The sequence below is a fragment of the Coffea arabica genome, chromosome 7e (assembly GCF_036785885.1).
Source record: "Coffea arabica cultivar ET-39 chromosome 7e, Coffea Arabica ET-39 HiFi, whole genome shotgun sequence".
Classification (NCBI taxonomy): domain Eukaryota; kingdom Viridiplantae; phylum Streptophyta; class Magnoliopsida; order Gentianales; family Rubiaceae; genus Coffea; species Coffea arabica.
Genome location: NC_092323.1, coordinates 8,792,085 through 8,811,000, shown reverse-complemented (window position 1 = coordinate 8,811,000; position 18,916 = coordinate 8,792,085). Strand labels below are relative to the sequence as shown.

General features: G+C 37.4%; 3 protein-coding genes across 3 annotated transcripts; 2 read left to right on the top strand and 1 right to left on the bottom strand.

Moving 5' to 3' along the window:
• Positions 1-579: 579 nt before the first annotated feature.
• On the top strand, positions 580-7,783 carry LOC113699306 (uncharacterized). The gene is made up of 7 exons (XM_027219584.2): positions 580-1,245; positions 2,630-2,772; positions 3,441-3,712; positions 4,956-5,110; positions 6,004-6,266; positions 7,189-7,251; positions 7,390-7,783. Exons 1-7 carry the CDS (start codon positions 936-938, stop codon positions 7,648-7,650), a joined length of 1,467 nt encoding a protein of 488 aa, XP_027075385.1. The 5' UTR covers positions 580-935; the 3' UTR covers positions 7,651-7,783.
• An 825-nt stretch (positions 7,784-8,608) lies between these two features.
• On the top strand, positions 8,609-10,859 carry LOC113698275 (pentatricopeptide repeat-containing protein At5g44230). The gene has a single exon (XM_027218041.2). The coding sequence runs from the start codon at positions 8,738-8,740 to the stop codon at positions 10,709-10,711; it is 1,974 nt and encodes a 657-aa protein (XP_027073842.2). The 5' UTR covers positions 8,609-8,737; the 3' UTR covers positions 10,712-10,859.
• Positions 10,860-11,875: 1,016 nt separating this feature from the next.
• Positions 11,876-12,956, bottom strand: LOC140010938 (uncharacterized). Its single transcript, XM_072058609.1, has 2 exons — positions 12,489-12,956; positions 11,876-12,348 (listed from the first exon to the last, which is right to left on the bottom strand). The coding sequence occupies exons 1-2, from the start codon at positions 12,792-12,794 to the stop codon at positions 12,136-12,138; spliced, it is 519 nt and encodes a 172-aa protein (XP_071914710.1). The 5' UTR covers positions 12,795-12,956; the 3' UTR covers positions 11,876-12,135.
• Positions 12,957-18,916: the final 5,960 nt, after the last annotated feature.

The following is an 18,916-nucleotide window of genomic DNA, read 5'->3' as shown; positions in this document are numbered from 1 at the left end:
TAATTATAAGTATCAATTAATAAGGAACACCTACTCGAAGAAAGAGTAAACAAATTTATTACATAACAACCACTATAATAAAAAATAAAAAGTCAATCAATGTAACTTTTGAACAAATATATGGTACCGTAGACTTGTTCTCAGTTGAATTTATTTTAATTGATTATAAATTTTGAATCAATTTTTCTAATGTTTTCTGTTACTTTTGCATTTTGATTATAAATTTTTTAATGATTAAAAAAGTTAAAATCTATAATCACCTAAAATGCAGTTTTTACTAAATTTAATTATTTTACAATCAATTTTTATAATTTAAATTTTGTAAAGTCTAAAACAACCAAAAGCAAGGCCGCAATCTCCTAAAAATAAATAAATATTGATTCGTGTTGATTGCCAAATTAAGCCAAGGTACCTAAAAACGTCATAAAATCACTCCTTTGAGACACAGATGCAACATAATGACGGGGCATTTCGGTCCAGTTTGTCTTTCTCATCATCAGACCACAAAATTGATGGTTATAGGCAGAGCAAGTGAATGTGTGTAATTAAACACACCCTAATTAAGTGCAGTGCCGTGCCGAACCTCGTCTCGTCCATTGCTCGAATGTGGGAAAGCGAAAGTTGAATGCCAAAATTCTTTCCATTCCCAGACAAAAGAAAAAAGGAAAAAAAAAAAAAGTTCAATTCCCTTCCACATGGGAAAAACCCAGGCAAAAACCCCAGGCCCAGGAAGTTAAAAGAAAAATTAAAGAAAAAAAAGTGATGAGGCATCACTTTTCCCATATCTCAAGTGACAAATGTTCTCTCCCATTCACCTATCCCCACCAGAAATCCCACCCTTAAAATGCCTGAAAAAGTTAACCCATTAGTCCCTCCTTTCATTCCCTCATCAATCCCTAACATTGTTGCTTGTGTAAGCACTGCTAGTGGCGGAGATGGCCAAGCACAACCCGACGCCGTCGTCCTCCTCCGTGGCTTCTGTTTTCCTCAGGAAGCGGTGGATGATGTTAATTATGGTGCTGGTGATGTTTTCTGTTGCTTTGATTATCAGGTCCGGCATCGGCGTGGATTCTACCCCTTGTGATTGCCGTCACGATGTGGCTGTGCCTTCCCAGAAGAAGTTCAGCTCCGTCTCACCGCCACCGCTGCGGCCGCCTTTTGTTACCGCAGCTCCGTCTCCCAGCCCACTTAGTTTTATGAAGTCTAAGCTCGTGCTTCTTGTCTCTCATGAGCTTTCTCTTTCAGGTCCGTCTCTTCTTCAACAAAAGAACCAAAAAAAAAAAAGAGAACTCTTTTTTGTTTCCTCAAGAATCTGAATTATGTATATTTAATGATTCAATTCGAGTTACTGGAGTTTTTTTAGGTATCTTGTAAGAAGAGCTTGCCCCTTCCCCTCTGTTATTTTCATCTCTCATTAGAAAATTAACTCAATGTTGATTTTGAGTTGTGGTGCTGTTATTGATATATTGCAAATTTAGCCAAGTAGTAATTCTTTAGCTGGTGCATTACATATATGTATCCAGCAAAACTTTTTCCTTCAAGTGGAAATTATATTGTATTGATCAAAGATGGATAACAGGTCAGGTAGGAAAAAAATGATATATAGGAGGTAAGAGATGAAAAATTCAAGGAGAAAAAGGCTGATGTTGTTAACAGCATGTAATTTCAAGCCATCCAGTTACCGTTTGCTGATGCATGGATTGCCATTGATATCATGCACATTTAGTACTGAGGTCTTGGTCTAGCAAAACTTGGGCTCTGAGTAGAGGATACTAGAGATATGATTCTGTATGTCCTGGTGAAACCCCCCCCCCTTTTTTTTTTCTCTGGCAACTTCCGTGCTTCATTCGATTTTGTTAGAGTTTCATTACCTCTTTTTTTTTTTTTCAGTTTGTGAACTGGCATAAAGTGTATGTTTCTTGAAAAAGATAGCATGAGATTTTATGTGATAATCTGGACTGGCTATGTACGCTTAGGGAAGAAGTTACAACCAAATGAAGGTATTGATATGATACCACATAAGTGATTGTTTGTTGAAGTTTTAAGTGATAAATTGCCATTGCGACTTTCTTAATAGTGCAATTTGCAGTAATTGCAACAGAAATGGTAAATAAAGGATATAAAGGGATATAGGTAAATGCCCAGGAATGGAGATTATAGGGGGTTGTTCAAAAGTAAAGTGTGTAGGCAGAAGTTGCTGGATAATAAATCCTAGAAGCAACATTATGAAAGTGACAGGTATAATAATAGCTTTCAGTTCCTTTGATGGGTTCTACATGAACAAATGAGAGACTTAAAACCCATAGCAATAACATGGAAACAATATGTATTCTAAACCAGCTCTTCAGCCTTAAGTGATATTTTTTAAAGTTATTCCATTTAGGTCCTCTAAAAACATCTGGAATATGGTTAAGTGTGCCCCTGCAACAGAATCATTCTATGCTTATTCTTGTCACCTCCCACAATATAAACCTTCTGGAAATGTGACCTATCATGTCTTTTAATCAGTCTTTTAATCAGCTTTGATTGGTTAATGTTGGTCTTTTATTCAAGTTACTGGCTTTCGGTCATTTATTAGTATCTCTGTAACTTTATCTCTAGCTAATCCATTTACTGAAACACACTGTAGGTGGACCATTGTTGCTGATGGAACTGGCTTTTCTGTTACGAGGTGTTGGTGCTGATGTTCAATGGATTACAAACCAGAGACCATCAGGAACAGACAGTGTCATCTACAGTTTGGAGCACAAAATGTTAACTCGAGGAGTGCAGGTTGCAAAATCTTTCTGTGCTTATAATCAGCTACCTTACATGGCTCTTTTTGCAATATCTATCTTCTTTATTTCCATATTTTATTCCTTAAATCTTTTGACAATGAAATCTCACAGTTCTTGCGAGTCTACTTGTTGAGGGATGCAGTCTTTGCCTCTTTAGTTTTTAACCTGTTTGTCAAAGTTTTCGTCATGGTTTCCTGCTAAAGTAATGCATGGAGCTCGATGTTCTCGAGTTTGCTAATGTTATATTTAGTTAGTCATATCGTTTCTGTCAGCTCAGTGGCAAACATCTGTATATAATTTTACAAAGAGGAAAAAGGTATATGTATTCAATTGGTTCAATCACTCTCCCTCCCCCTTCCATTTCAACAAAATGCTTTGCATTTTTTTTCAATACGCTTGATATATCAGGTAATTAATCCATGAATTTGCCAGCGTTATTTTCTCCATTCCTAATGTGACAAGGTTCAGTATATGTTACGGTAATAAAGATTTCCGTTCTGCACGAATATAATTGTTTCTGGTAAATAAAATTTTATGATGGATAAGATGCAGCCTTATCAACACGAATCAATTTTTCTAAATACTTGATGCATTGGTTGCTAATTTTATGAGGTTCAAACACTGTTGAGCAGTATGCTCACCTTTTCCCCTTTTACATCTCAGATTGTCTCGGCGAGAAGCCAAGAGGCCGTAAATATAGCACTGAAAGCAGATCTGGTGGTTTTGAACACTGCTGTGGCTGGAAAGTGGTTGGATGCTGTTCTTAAGGAAAAAGTTCATCTTGTTCTCCCCAAAACTTTGTGGTGGATCCATGAAATGCGGGGCCATTACTTCAGTTTGGATTATGTAAAACACCTTCCATTTGTTGCTGGTGCAATGATAGATTCACATGTCACAGCAGAATACTGGAAGAATAGGACACAGGAGCGATTAAGGTAGGCATCTATGTATGTCATTCCTTACTTCTTTTAGTGGCCTCCTATTTAATGCAGCTTCCAACATGCACAAAGCTCTATGTTTGTTTTTTTTCTTTACTATTTGAACTCATGCATTATATGTTGATCACTGCATTAGCGTGTTGTGATGATGTATGATTAGTACAGTTTTCAGCCCTAGGTGTATGTACAAGGTTGAACAACCCTAGGTGCTTCCCAAGATATGCCACTACTAGCTTGCCTGACACAAATAATGTTCTTGCTCTTGTCAATTATCAAGATAGAAGGTAGTTATGCTGATTTTCTCAGTTCTTATATTGCACTGTGATATAGAAGTGTGTGAGAATTTTAGCGGAGGACAGTTAACATTCATATCATTTTTGCTAGAAATTGGAAAAGTATCTTAATAACAACTTACCAGCAAAGGACTTCTAATCTTCTTATGGTAAAGATCAGCTGGTAGAACAAGAAAACTGGAGTGCTATGCAACCTCCGATTCTCTTGTTTTATTTTTGCTATGTTTCATTTTTTTATTCTCTGGATGAATTAGCTGATGTGATAACAAATAATTAAAGTAAGACAATGAGAATTAGAGTTCATGATTGACATTTTAGTCCATGAAGATATTGCAAGGGGCAAGATGGGGATGAAGGTGCAAGTGTGTTGCAAGTCATGTGCAGCACCTTAAGTCGGGATGACTTGATGAAATCGATTAAAATGTTTTTTCATAATAATGTTACTATGCATATTTATTTATGCTGCAGTGTTAATCTCAAAAATTTTGAAAAGTAGATTCTTGAGTTGCTGAATTTCATAATTGGAGCCTTAACAGTGAATGTTTGGGGGAATTGATTCCTTTGTATGGCTTGGTGAATGGTTAATATCGATTTTCTATTAATTTAATCTTCAAAGGAGGAAGGTTTTTATGGTTGAGACTTCTGATGTGGTAAGCAGCTGGTTCAAACTTAGCTATGCATCCATCATGATCTGTGCCTTTTTTTTTTTTTATCTCTTTGAGGATACAGAAAACTTCTAGAAAATTCTGGTCTAAATGGATGTAGTCTTAAAAAAGGCCATAACCTGTAGATGTAAGGGACAAATTTGGTTGACATGGGCAATTAAGATTTCTGACTATTGATCGTGTGTTTCTCTCATGGCAATGTTTACTGTCCAACATTATTCCCTCGATCTCAATTTTTCATCATTCTGACTGTTCTTAACTGTATTTGTCAATCTCTTATAGGATCAAAATGCCCAAAACATATGTTGTTCATCTTGGGAACAGTAAAGAACTTATGGAAGTTGCTGAGGATACTGTGGCAAAAAGGGTTTTGCGGGAGCATGTTCGTGAATCTCTTGGGGTTCAGAATGAAGATATACTTTTTGCCATCATAAATAGTATGCACTAACTTTCATTTTTTTTAAAAAATGTTTTTATGTGTTTTTTTTACATATTTTTTTGGAGGTTGTTTGGGGTCCTTATGCTTCCGTTGAACCTGGGGGCTGTTTTTGTGAGAAGAATTTGAGATTTGGTTTAGTATAGGGGAGGTTGTTCCACAATGTTTTTTGGAGTTTTTAAGCTTGTTTGAGAGACTGACTTGATATTGTATTTAAACAACTGCTGTGGTAAATTAAGAAGAAATCATGAGCTTTAGACACGTTAGGATGAATTTTTCTTCCTGTTGCATTCATAATTAAGGATATATATACACACACACACTGCACGGAGTTGAGTTTGGACATTTAGTTCCCCGTCATATATAAGGCATCGACTTTTTGTATTTCAGAACCATTTTTTCGCCATTAAAGTTTAAATGGTCAAGGAAAGTCTGATAATCTTCTTCACATTCATCATCTATCAATTCTTGCACATCAACAGTCGCTTCAGCTTCCCTCCCTCTGTGAGCTTTCCTGATTTTTGTCAAGATTTAAGTCCTGTGATCCTCACCTTGCATATTAGTCTTGTACTTTCCACCAAATGCAGAGGTGCCTCCGTAAGTGAGGTCGTCAACCAAGTATGCTTGATTCCTGAAAGGATCAGAATCATGAATACTCACCCAGTTTTTTTTTTTTTGGCTTAACTTGATTTATTGGGCATCTTCATTTTGCAAGTCTTCTATGTATAAATGATCTTTTTACTTATTGGCATATTTGTATGAGGAGGTTGTACTGATGTTTGCAAATCACCGACAGTGAATATTTTGTCTGTTCTGCTTATAAGACTTGCTAAGTAAATATTCATGCTTTTATTTTTATTTTTGTTTGATGGTTTGGTGGTTGTAATGCTGTAGGTGTTTCTCGTGGAAAAGGACAAGATTTGTTTCTGAATTCTTTTCACGAGAGCCTAATATACATCAAGCACCAGAAGCTACAAGTGCCACCTATACACGCTGCAATTGTGGGGAGTGATGTAAATGCTCAAAGCAAATTTGAGTCTGAGCTGAGGGCCTTTGTTGAATCTAAAAAGATTCAGGGTCATGTTCATTTCGTTAATAAGACTCTGGCTGTAGCTCCTTATCTTGCTGCAATTGATGTTCTTGTCCAGAATTCTCAGGTAAATCATTTTTATCTGCTGCCGCTGTTAACTTTGCAAATCTCTGGCTGCAATTTACGTTCTTTTGCCCCCATGCACATTCAGTATTTGTTATCTATTTATTTTCTCCAAATACATGTATAATTTAGAGAAACTGCACGGCCGACAATCTTAAAAAATTGTTAGAAAAACCATATCCACCATGTCCTAGATAGGAGAAAGTTATTTGGAATTGTGACCTGTTCCTAATTATTATTTTGTAAGTTCTGTATGTTTTACTGAACATTGTAACATGCCATTGCCAATCAAATTTAATAAAAAAACCTATTCAAATATTTAGAAGGCTGGCTGGAAGCTTTTTCGGTTTAATGTCATAAATTGCACAAAAAAGGCACGTTCTATGTAGCAAAAGTAGTAAAAGGTCAATTTGATCGCATTTTCCTTTTGCACCAAACACTGGAAAGATTTTTTCTCTCGTGGGTCCTTTTTGCCTGGGCAGTTGAAAAGCTACACTAGCCGACTTATTGCATTCTTAGAACTTCAATTGCTGAGCTCACTTTTGATGTTTTTATTTCCCCCTCTTCCCTTTTGCCTAAATATGGGTCCAGTAGTGGTAAAATTAAGTTCTCATTTCAAATGAAAGATGAGTCCAGTATATAGTGTAGATATATTTTCCCAAAAATTTTATTCCTGTTTGATTTGCAACCCATGAGCATGTGATTCTACATGCTTTTGTTAGATTTGAATTCTACAAATGACGTCATGCAATTAAGGGAGGACTCAAAGAGAACCATAGTTGTGAATTTGTTAACAATTTAAAAATCTCATTGTGAAACAAGTTTGTCTGCTATTTTGTACGACTTTTTTAGGGTGTTTGTGAAATGTATCTTGATCTCGGTCTCGGTGTCGGTACTAATATCTACATCCTCATCCCTCCATGTAGGCACGAGGTGAGTGCTTTGGGAGGATAACAATTGAAGCCATGGCATTTCAGTTACCCGTACTGGTATGGTTGCCCTGAATCTCTGACATCTGTTCCAGTAAAAAATGCATGAGATTTTAGCTCTTCTATATTCTTGAGGACATTCGGTTGATTCAGAGTATAGGTTATCTTATGACTGCTTGATTATGGCTTGATTTTCAGGGAACAGCAGCAGGTGGCACTCAAGAAATTGTGGTGAATGGATCAACAGGTCTTCTGCATCCGGTAGGGAAACAGGGAGTAATGCCTCTTGCGAGAAATATGGTTAAACTTGCTACTCATGTTGAAAGGAGACTGACGATGGGGAAGAGAGGCTATGAGAGGGTGAAAGAAAGGTTTTTAGAACGCCATATGGAGCAAAGAATTGCAGCGGTTCTGAAGGATGTGCTTCGGAACGTCAAGGCACACCAGAAAGCACACTAATCTGCTGCTGCTCATTATGGTAGTGAAAACCTTTGGTATTTTTTTGTTTGAGCTGTACATCATTAGTAGGTTTGTCAAAATATATATATGCTGTATGATGTTGGTTAGTCATATGAAAGCCGATTATTTGCTATATGATTAGTGCCCCTACTAATTAACTAACCTCCTTTTCCCTCTGCAAATTTTCCTGTTCTTTTCTTCTTTTACCAATTACTATCATAAACAGGCCCCGATGATGAACATTTGTTGCACGAGTAACTTATATATGGTTGTCTTTTTCATGAGGCCTTTATCTTTTTGGTGGTTGGTTTATTAAACCGTTTAAAGCGCATCCAACTCAGAAATATAAATATCTTCACAACGTTTTGAAGATGTTTACGGAACTGGGCTTGTTTGGATGGTGGTTGTGCTGCAAAAATTTATTTATGGGCATTATTAACGCATTTTTTTTTTATTATTTCTTATATGTCGCATACTTCATATAAAAAAAAAAAGTGTTATAATATTTTTTAAAAAAAAAATTTTCAAATATTTTACTATCCTCTCTTGACCTTTTCTAAACAGAAGTTTAGAATTCGGCTTTTATAAACCTAATCCCAGAAGAAACCTCAAAAGCCGGCAACTTTTGAGGTCCTCCTGAGGACTTATAAAGACAAACCCAACCCCCCCCCCCCCCCCATAACCGATGTGGGACGGCAAATCCCACAAGGGCAAGCCAGTAAGGCCGCTGCTGCTAAGAAGTAAAGACCCCTCACGACACTCAGTATGCTACCCCTGCAGAAATATTTTACTATCCACACTTTAGTTTTGTTGAAGTAAACATATAATAATCATTATGCTTCATGCAGATAAATTACAAGTTTTCATTATCTACATATTATCTAAGCATAACAATAAAAAGAAAAAGAAAATTGGTTTGGCAATTAGTAGCGTCAATTCTTCACTACCTTGCGCTGACGACTACACCCTCTTGTTTACTCTCAAATTTAACAACAGATTGCTGTTATTTGGCGCCAACACAAAATTCACTCTCTTCTGCATCCCCAAACGGCCACTTCTAGTCCACAAATTCTGTGCAAAATATGTGATGGTTTCACTTTCCAAGAAGCTGATTAAAACCCTTAGACGCCCTGCAATTCTCATCCCCCAATTCTACGAACCGAAAGCTCCAGCTCTGGACCTCCAAGAACCCTTCATTCCCGTCTCTAAGCTTCAAGAAACAAAGCTTCTAGAAGCCCAGCTCGTCTCAATCCTCGATTCCTGCATTAGTCTCACAGAAATCAAGAGAGTCCACGCTCATATCATCAGAAAAGGTCTCGACCAATGCAGCTTCCTCCTAACAAAACTCGTTCGGGTGCTCTGCAAACTCAATACCCCCATCGATACTTACGCCCGTCTGATCTTCAGCCAGGTATATTGCCCCAACCCTTTTCTCTATACAGCAATTATCCGCGGTTATTCTGTTCAGGGGCCACTAGAAAAGGCCGTATTTTTGTATGGCCAAATGAGGAGGGATGATATTTTGCCCGTTTCATTTACTTTTACGGCATTGTTGAAGGCTTGTACTGGCGTGTTGAATGTGGATTTGGGCAGGCAAATTCATGGGCAAAGCTTGAAGATTGGTGGGTTTGTCCAGGATTTATTTGTGGGAAATACGTTGATTGATATGTATGTAAAATGTGGGTGCTTGGATTTTGCTAGGAGGGTATTTGATGAATTGCCCACGAGGGACGTCATTTCTTTTACAGCTTTGATCGTTGCATATGCGAAGAGCGGGGATATGGTGGCGGCAAGCGAGTTGTTTGATAGGCTTCCTGTGAAGGATATGGTGGCATGGACCGCGATGGTGACAGGGTTTGCACAGAATGCTCAGCCTAAGGAAGCGTTAGAGTACTTTGAGAAAATGCAGAATTCTGGGGTAAACACGGATGAAGTGACCTTGTCTAGTGTTATTTCAGCTTGTGCTCAATTGGGTGCAATCAAGTACGCAAATTGGGTCCGGGATTTTGCAGAGAAGTCAGGATTTGGACTTACGGATAATGTCCTTGTTGGGTCGGCATTAATTGATATGTACTCGAAGTGTGGGAGTGTGGAGGATGCATTTAAGGTTTTTGAGAGTATGAAGGATCGAAATGTTTTCTCTTATAGTTCAATGATTGGTGGGTTTGCAATGCACGGATGTGCTAGAGAAGCAATAGAGTTGTTTGAGAAGATGATGAAGGTTGAGGTGAAGCCTAATAAGGTGACTTTTGTCGGGGTCCTTGCCGCATGTAGTCATGCAGGCTTGGTAGAACAAGGTCAGCATTTCTTTGGAATGATGGAGAATGGTTGTGGTATTAAGCCGTCTGTTGACCACTATACTTGCATGATTGATCTCCTTGGCAGAGCTGGAAGACTGGAAGAAGCACTGGAACTTATTCAAACGATGCCAATAGAGCCCAATGGCAGCATTTGGGGAGCCCTGCTAGGAGCTTGCCGAATTCATAGAAATCCTAAGGTTGCTGAAATAGCTGCTAAGCAACTGTTTCAACTTGAACCTGATGGTATTGGAAACTATGTCTTGCTTTCCCATATCTATGCTTCAGCTGGAAGGTGGGAAGATGTTTCAAGAGTAAGGAAGTTGATAAGAGCAAAACGTTTAATAAAAACTCCTTCACTTAGCATGGTTGAAGATGAAAATGGGGGACTTCACAACTTCTATTCTGATGACACGATTCATCCAGAGTCTAAATTGATTAAGCAGACACTACAGGATCTTCTTAAGAGACTAAAGGTCCATGGCTATCAGCCAATACTAAGTTCTGCTCCTTATGATGTAAGTGATGAAGAAAAGGAGCGGATCCTTCTAACGCATAGTGAAAAGCTCGCTTTGGCGTATTCCCTGCTAACTACAAGTGCTAATTGTGTTATCAGAATCACCAAGAACCTGAGAATATGTGAGGACTGCCACTCTGTAATGAGCAGAGCATCTCAGCTCACGAGCAGGGAGATAGTTGTTAGGGATAACTTGAGGTTCCACCATTTCCGGAAAGGAATATGCTCCTGTGGTGATTTTTGGTGATTGAAGTTGGAATCCTGGGGTTAACCACGGTAGCAATGAAAATGCCTAGACATTCTTAATTGTTAGGGTTGAGATAATTACTTAAAGAGCCAATCTATTTGGGCCTCAGTAAGAGAATCCCCTATCCCGGAACATTGAATTCTTTTCAGTAGGTTGAGCCTTAACCCCGTTTGGATTCTTTCATTGTTGGGGCAGAACTGGAAGTAAGCTTGTGATACTATCGTGTGTTAATCCCAGATAATCCAGGTAAATATAGCGTATACTTAAAGAGTCAATGATGTGATGGTGGTTCATCGCCTCTGCAATCTAACACGATATTCTACTCTGAAGCCGCATCACATTCACTTTTTTTGTCGCATCGCATCACATTCACATCTGTGATAATACTCTCCAAAAGGACCTTATGTCGTTTCTTTCTCTCCTCGGGTTTCGCATCTCTAGTAAAATTGATATTCTTGCCTGGTTCTTATGGTCTGCTTTGGATCCCCTGACGTATCGAGTCTCAGGCCCTCAGCCACATTTTGTCACTAACCGTTCCTTGAATATTAGGTGTACCCTGCTTGGCCTAAAGGTGAAGTCCAAGGATAACACTTTTCCCCCCCTCCTTGGGGCTGAAAGAATTGCCGCATGCCAAGAAAAGTTGCAATCACTGTTACTGAAATTGGTGTCTTTTTCCCCTTAGCAAACACGAGTGTTTGCTAAGGTGTTACCCTTTCTCTGATTTGTTCCTCGTCAACAAACCATCATACATCCCCAGCGGCGAAAAAAATGATAAAAAAAAATTAAAAAAAAAAAACAATGATGATTGGCCACGCAAATGCAAGCATATACCTCTGAACTGAGTCTATTGATTTGCTAGGTCCATATCTTGTCCCTGTCCCGATTTTCTGTGTGGCATTTGCTTGCTTGGTTTTGGTATTGGATCAAGGAACTAATATATAGTGAAGTTGGAAACTTTGGAGATATTGGTGTACAATTACAAGAGCCTACAACTACTCTACTGACTTCAAGGTCCTGAGGGGTTGAGTTACTACTGGTTATATTGCTAATAAGAAATCTTGTTTGCACTGCTCGTGTTAGCGCATTATGGTTTGAGGAGACAAAAAAGAATAGATGCGACCAGAGTCGTAATCCTTACAACTTACAAGCGATCACACGCTAAAGTAACGCAAAACTTCACGTATTTGATACATAACATGTTACATACATACATGACCAGATGACCCGAGTACAAGACGCCGAATATACGGACAAACACACTACAGAGTCATCATCATCATCTTTATTCCAATTACAGAAACTCAAGACGTCCACACACTCAAATCTCAGAAAACACAAACATGACACGAACGAGATTGAGATTGAGATTGAAAATAGGGGTACACAATATCATAATTGGATCCCATATTATTAGAATTAGATCTTCAGTTGTTGTGACCCCCTGGTAATTTCTCCTTGATTTTATCCATAATTCCTTTCTTCTCGTGCTGCTCTCCTTCCCCGCCGTATCCAGGAGCTGTAGTAGCACTCGAATATTCTTGTCCAGGTCGAGCCTCCTTGTGACCGCCAGGCAGTTTCTCCTTTATCTTCTCCTTCATCCCCTTCTTCCTCCTCCCGCCTTGCCCATCATCCTCGGACTGCATCCCAACCGAAAAAACAAAAAGAAAACAGATAAGAACTTTTTAATTACCAGTCATCACAAGCTGGTCAAGATTTGTTAAATGCTACTACAACTCAGTACAATTTAAGCAAGACGAGATTAATTAGGAGGGCATACCGAGCTAGAGCTACCGCTACCAGAGCGATGAAGCATGCCACCAAGGCCATGGTGCTCCTTCCCCACATCAGTGCCAGGCTGGGTGGCATACGCACCGGTACCGGTAGTGCCGGTGGTTCCAGTTGCATAAGTCCCATGTGCTCCAGCTGTGCCACCATAGGCTCCAGTAGTGCCAGTGGTTCCATAATCACCCATGGTACCTCCATGGCGGGCTGGGTTACCATATTCGTCTGTCTGACGAACTGGGTTTCCGTACTCATCGTACTGGCTCTTTTGGTTGCCATATTCAGCCCCGTATTGTGCCATCTTAATTGCCAAATTTCAACTACTAGCGGAAGTAGAATATAGAACACAAATCAATGAAAGGTGAAAGATCAGAGACTGACTGATAAGACTTCTTCACACAAATGGGTGGATTTGACGAGAAATAGTTGCAGCGGAACCCTGTTTTTATATAGGCAAGCTGAAGAAGAAAGGGAACAACCAAAAAGATCAGTAAAGTTATGAGGATTTGCCGGTGCATGCAGAGGAAGAGCCACAAACAGCGTTCCAGGTGTAAGCCGAATTCATGCAGTACCGACACCGCGTCAGTTTGCAAGATGTTACGTGGCTGTGCATGACAGTGACAAGTGTCCTCTGTCGGCAGTAGATAAGGTTGGTCAATTGAAAACGCTCTTTTTAATCAAAGATCTTCTTATGAGTGATAAGCTAGGTAAGGTGACACTTCACCGCGTATGAGAACTTTAAGAGACAAAAAAAATTCCGCATCGTCATCATAATGCTCCCACGAAAGCTTCATGAAGGCTCCCCTCCTTGGCAGGATATTTTTGGTTCAATGGATGGATTAAATAAAGGGATCCGGACATAAATGCCTCAATCGTGGCTTGGATGTAAACAGTGTATATCCATAAATCTTTGGGGCCCGGCCCTTGGGAGGCAAATGTACACATGGTGGCTTGGTGGGCATTGGATCACACCCATACAGAAATATATTATTGATATTTTGCTCCATGATAATATATTCTGGATTTGTAAGTAGTTGTGTTGCTGAAATATGCCATCTGCCCACAATCGTCCAAGTGTGCTGCTAAAATGTTGGGTATTCAAGGCACGGAGAGCTGTTTGAAGACTTTTAGTGCTGCTGTATGACACGTCCCATGAACGGTTTTTGTTTCGTTCCTCGTTCCTGCATTAAATTTCATTCGTGACCTAATTGGATTTTGCCATTACATGAGAATCTTAGGCACCTTACTACGTTTGGAGTCCTGCTCCGAATACTTCAAAGAACTTCACCTTTGTTTTCTTGATAAAGATTTTTTTTTTTTTTTTAAAAAAAAACAATTGATCTGTAAATAAAAGAAGACAGACAGAAAGGAAGGATTAGTAAACATGGCTTACAAATTAAATGCTAGGGAACAGGGAATAGGGGCACTAAAATTTGTGCGCTTGTAAGGTTTTCTCCAACAAAAATTACTCCCCCTCCCACCCCCCAAAAAACAAAAATTTGTCGGATCGAATATTGTAAAACCTGGTCGAATGTTGAAACAGACGATCCATCTTACTGACATTTATCCGAGGAGTAGACGATGGCTGATGCTAAAACAATGCAAGACATACTTTTACGTACCGAAATGCAAAATATCGGTGTTATGATGAAAATTTTTCAACGCTTCTGATAAACAAAAGTTAATACTCAAACTGCAATGCTTTGTCAATCATCGCAAGTACTCAAACTGCAAAGCACGACGATGAAGGAGTTAATGGAAAATTGAATAATTGCAAGAGATAAAAGAAAATCATAAAGGACTGGGAGGTGGCAGAGGCTGCAGGGGAAAAGAAGACCTAGCATGAGAGAAAAGAGCCTCTCAGGCTAGCCAAGGAGACTTCCTGGCGACCACGACAAAGGGTTTACTTGTGGACTTAGAGAAACCCCCTGAGGTGGAGCAGGCAAGTCATCCTTGGCTACCAAATGAGGACCTTTACCTTCATGTAAGGCCTCTCTTCCTCTTACCTTCCTATCAACCCATTGCATTGCATTGCAAAAACTGATCATTCCCAAACTCTATTTATAACCAAGCAACGAATATTGAAGAGATTCTGATCAATGCATAAAATGCCATACGACCCTTTGGTCGATCTTGGCCCTTCGAGAAATTATAATCCTGCCTCTCTCTCTCTCTCTCTCTCGATTGCCCATTTCGTAAACGAATAAGTTCCCATGCATTCTAAGGAATCTGCGTTCAACTAATGCGCTACATGTCCTCGACGAAGAAGGATTCTGAGAGAGGAAGATAAATTTTGAATGTCTTATAGATCAAGTAGTAGTGCTATGCTCGACCTATGGGAAATTGGTTAATCCACTTTGCACTAGTTCAATGATAAAATGCACGATCTATAGAAATTTTTTTCCGGCCAAAAAAAATGTTAATCCAATTGATTAACCAATTTGAAAGGAGTGGAACGGTACAAGATTTCGTTTGGCTATTCAAGGATATTTGGGGAAAAAAAAAACATGTGGGACAAGCTATGCACATTTACGTAATCAATTCTTTTTTTTGATTGACCGCCCGGTATCCGAACTTTGCCCCGACTAATCCGGACCCGACCTGCGTCGTACACCTGGCTATGATGGGTGAGTCTTTCAACAGGGGTGTCTGCGTACACTAGGACTCGAACACGAAACATGCTTAAGCTAATCCAAACTGCTTACCACTCGAACCAACCCCTATTGGTCATTTACGTAATCAATTCAAGAGCAAAAGAAAGCCACGACTCTGTCTATACTCCCTGTAAAAGTATCATGGGTCTAGAAGTATAGGTAGTGTAAACAGATTTTGTCTTACTTTTTGTAATACCTAAACTACCCTCTATAGAATAATTATAATGCATTTCAATAATGATGAGGGAATGAATATCAATCATGTTATTAATTGTTATAATAAAAAGTTATGCATAAATGAAATAACACAATGCAATAATTAAAATTCATTATGAAGAACAAGCAAATAAGCTAAAAAAAGGAAAATATTACAGTTCCTCTTGGATACAGTACCCATTATTCAAATCCTTTTATATCTTGTCGCATCATTCAGTGATTTAGACTCTTGAAGTAATTTAAGGGTTGATAATTCTTATTCTATATCCAATGGCAAATTTAATCTCATTAGTGGCTATGTTTTCAGACTCGGACCGGATATCGACTCGGCCAAACTCAGGGGTCAGGGGTCAATGGGTTCGACCGGCTTCGATCGGGGTTGAACCGGATGATGTCATAAATAAAAATTATTTAAAATTAAAATATTGTATATAAAATACCTAAAAGTATGTTAATATTAATAAAGGTACATTCATATATATTTGATGTTTCAAATATATTTAACAAGAAAATACAAAGAAATTAGAACAGTCAAGTAGCAATTTATATTATTTAATGAACATTAATAAGTTTAGAATTAAAATTATGGATTTGATTGAAAAATAACATCAAATTTTAGGACAACATTTATAAAGTATGAAATATTTGAGGTATATTAATAAGTTTTAAAAATTTAGGGGTCAAAACATAATATTGAAAAAGTTTAACCTTTTTTTAAAAAATGCTCTGGTTGAACCGGTTTTTTTCCGGTCAAACCCGATTTTTGTCCGGGTTTTCAGTCTTTCGATTTTGAAGAACAACTTGGACCAAACACTTCTCGGTTCGACCGGTCGGATCGTCCGATCCGGTCCGAGTTTAAAAACACAGATTAGTGGAATGCCCAAAAGAAACTACAAAACTTTCCACAAAAAAAAGGAAAGCTCCATAGAATTGAAAATCAATAATTAAATGGCATAAAGTGAACAAACAATTAAATATAAAGCTAATAAAGAAAATTCAAACAATACCAAAAAGAACATTTGAGTTCTTTGAGTGTAAAGGAGGCTAAGTTGCTTGTGCCTGGATTTTTGTTTTTTTAAGGTGATTCAATCAGGTCCATCCAGCACACACTTCAAAGGACATCTCTAATAGAGGAGGAAAAGAAGAAGAAAGGTTAGCATGAAAAATACTCTTAATTCTCAAACATCTAAACTATTTTGTGTGTAAATTTTGGTTGTGCTGAACTCGTGTTTAATTTAGAACATAAGAGATATCCACAATATTAATTTTGGTAAATTAAGATCTTTAAGAAGTCATTCAGAAAAATAAATTGTTAGATCAAAATGCATTCAGAAATAATGGGCCAAAAACATAGTTAGAAACTTTAATGAAAGATAAAGTATGGGAAGAATAGTGTAATGAATGGTTATGATACAAATTTGCTGACCGTAATTATCTCTAAATTTATCTAAGTGCTTATTATTTGCATTCCCTCGTTCTAAGATACCATATATTATTATTTCTACGAGGATTCTTTGTACCCTTAAAACACATGATAATTAAGGGGTGGATCAGGTATTAGTTAAGGAAAAGTTTAAAATTTATTGCTAAAGTTTCCTAGATTTTGGGGGTTGATAATGATATTTAAAATTTGAAATTGGTCCATCGTTTGTATTTTGTAGGCTTATCGTGTGCCTTAAGGATACATACTAAAAAAAAATTTCTATTATTAGAAATTTACAATGTAGCAATATATCACACACCTACTCATATCCGTTTATAGTTCAATGTACCTTAAGGATACAACGCACCAATGTACCCAAATGACAATATGGTTTCGTAGTCCCGGTCTTATCTGTTTATTTGGTTTCATCATCATGCACACGTTATTACTACTGCCTTTATATGGCGAAATTATAAAAAGGAACCAACATAGTACTGCCATAATTTGTATTAATGGTTTGTAAAGGAGAAGCTCAAGATAAACTTCTCTACATAGCCAGAACTCTATCATGTTTGATACCGTTTATGAAGGTTAGATTTATAAATTATAACTCCACAGATCTTGTTTTGTATTTGGCACTCAAGATGTGCAATCTCTTGCCAAAGTTAATTAATTTTTTGCTACATTCTTGAAGGTTGAATCCGAAAATTATAACTCAACAGATTTTACTTCATATGTGTTAGCATGAATAATAATACATCATAATTTGCCACTCTTTCTTTATATATAGGGATGAAGTACACCCTATGCATGATTGATGGAAAGAAAAATTTTTATGGTTTTAATGATTAATATTTCACAAAATACTCCATTATAAATAATACATAAAAGTTTGGGAAAATATAACCACGAGCAAAGCACTTGCAGTATTACTAGTAGTAATGAAATGATAAGGCCGTTGTTTACAGCACTATTTTATTTAGGTTCATTAGACCGTTGTTTATAGCGCTGGTTAGGGTCATTAGACAGGCGGATGGTTGCCATGCTTGTAATCCTAACGGATCCATACTTGTAATGGTTAGCTTTAGGGGTTTTTGGCAAATGAGTTAGGAATTAGCATTGAAGTTAATGATACCTCTATCTATTGTTTTCTTGAGGCTATTTATATCTATTATTTGATAAACTATATATTATGGAAATCCGTTAATGGGAAAAAGGTGTCAAAAATATTTGTAATGACTTGGATTTCAAATTGATTAAATAATTACTAGAATGAAATCCAACTTGGTTCTAAATGGAGCAACAAGGTTGGAAAATGATGAAAGATTTATGACTGTGATTTTGGAATGCAAACCAAACACATTCTGAGTATCGTTTAGTATTTTTACTTTTGTGGTGTTAAATTTTCTTATCCTCTTTATGCCCTTATTAGTTTATAAAATCTGAAATACCTATTTATCCTTATTTCTTTTATGCCCTTATCCTTTTTTTTGACTTTCAATATGGGAACTAAATACAATGAGTACAAATCACAGCCAATTAGAGAAGAAGGCCAAAAAAAAAATCATAAATTTGCAAATGATTGAGAAAAATAGATTGAATTTTTGTTAACTGTACGACCATTTTTTTAAATATTTTTATGCTATAGCGGCCATTTTTATGGTGTTACCAAAATTTAAGTGACACTTGTCATAATTATAACAATAAGCATGCATGAAAGTTCATATTTTTAATTGAATGGAGAAGTAAATTTTATTTCTACATGGTATAGAATACTAGTTAAGTGAGCCTTGAGCTTAACTTTGGTTGAATCTTGTTCTTTACCTACTAAATTGGTCAAATATTTAATGATCATGGGAAATTGGTTAACCTACTTGTACTACTCTGTACGATCTTTAGCAACCTAGTCTAGGTAAAAAAAAAAATTTTATTACATCCTACTAAAATATTAGAATCCAGCTGATTAATCAAATTAAAAAGAGTGGGATGGTATAAGCTTTCATCTATTCAGGGTGGGAAACGTTGTCCAGCTCGATGTGTTCATAAACATTTACGGCAAGCAAATTTGATAAAAATATATATAAAGTTTTCTTTCTTAACTCCACTCCTTTCCTTCCTATATATTGCTTA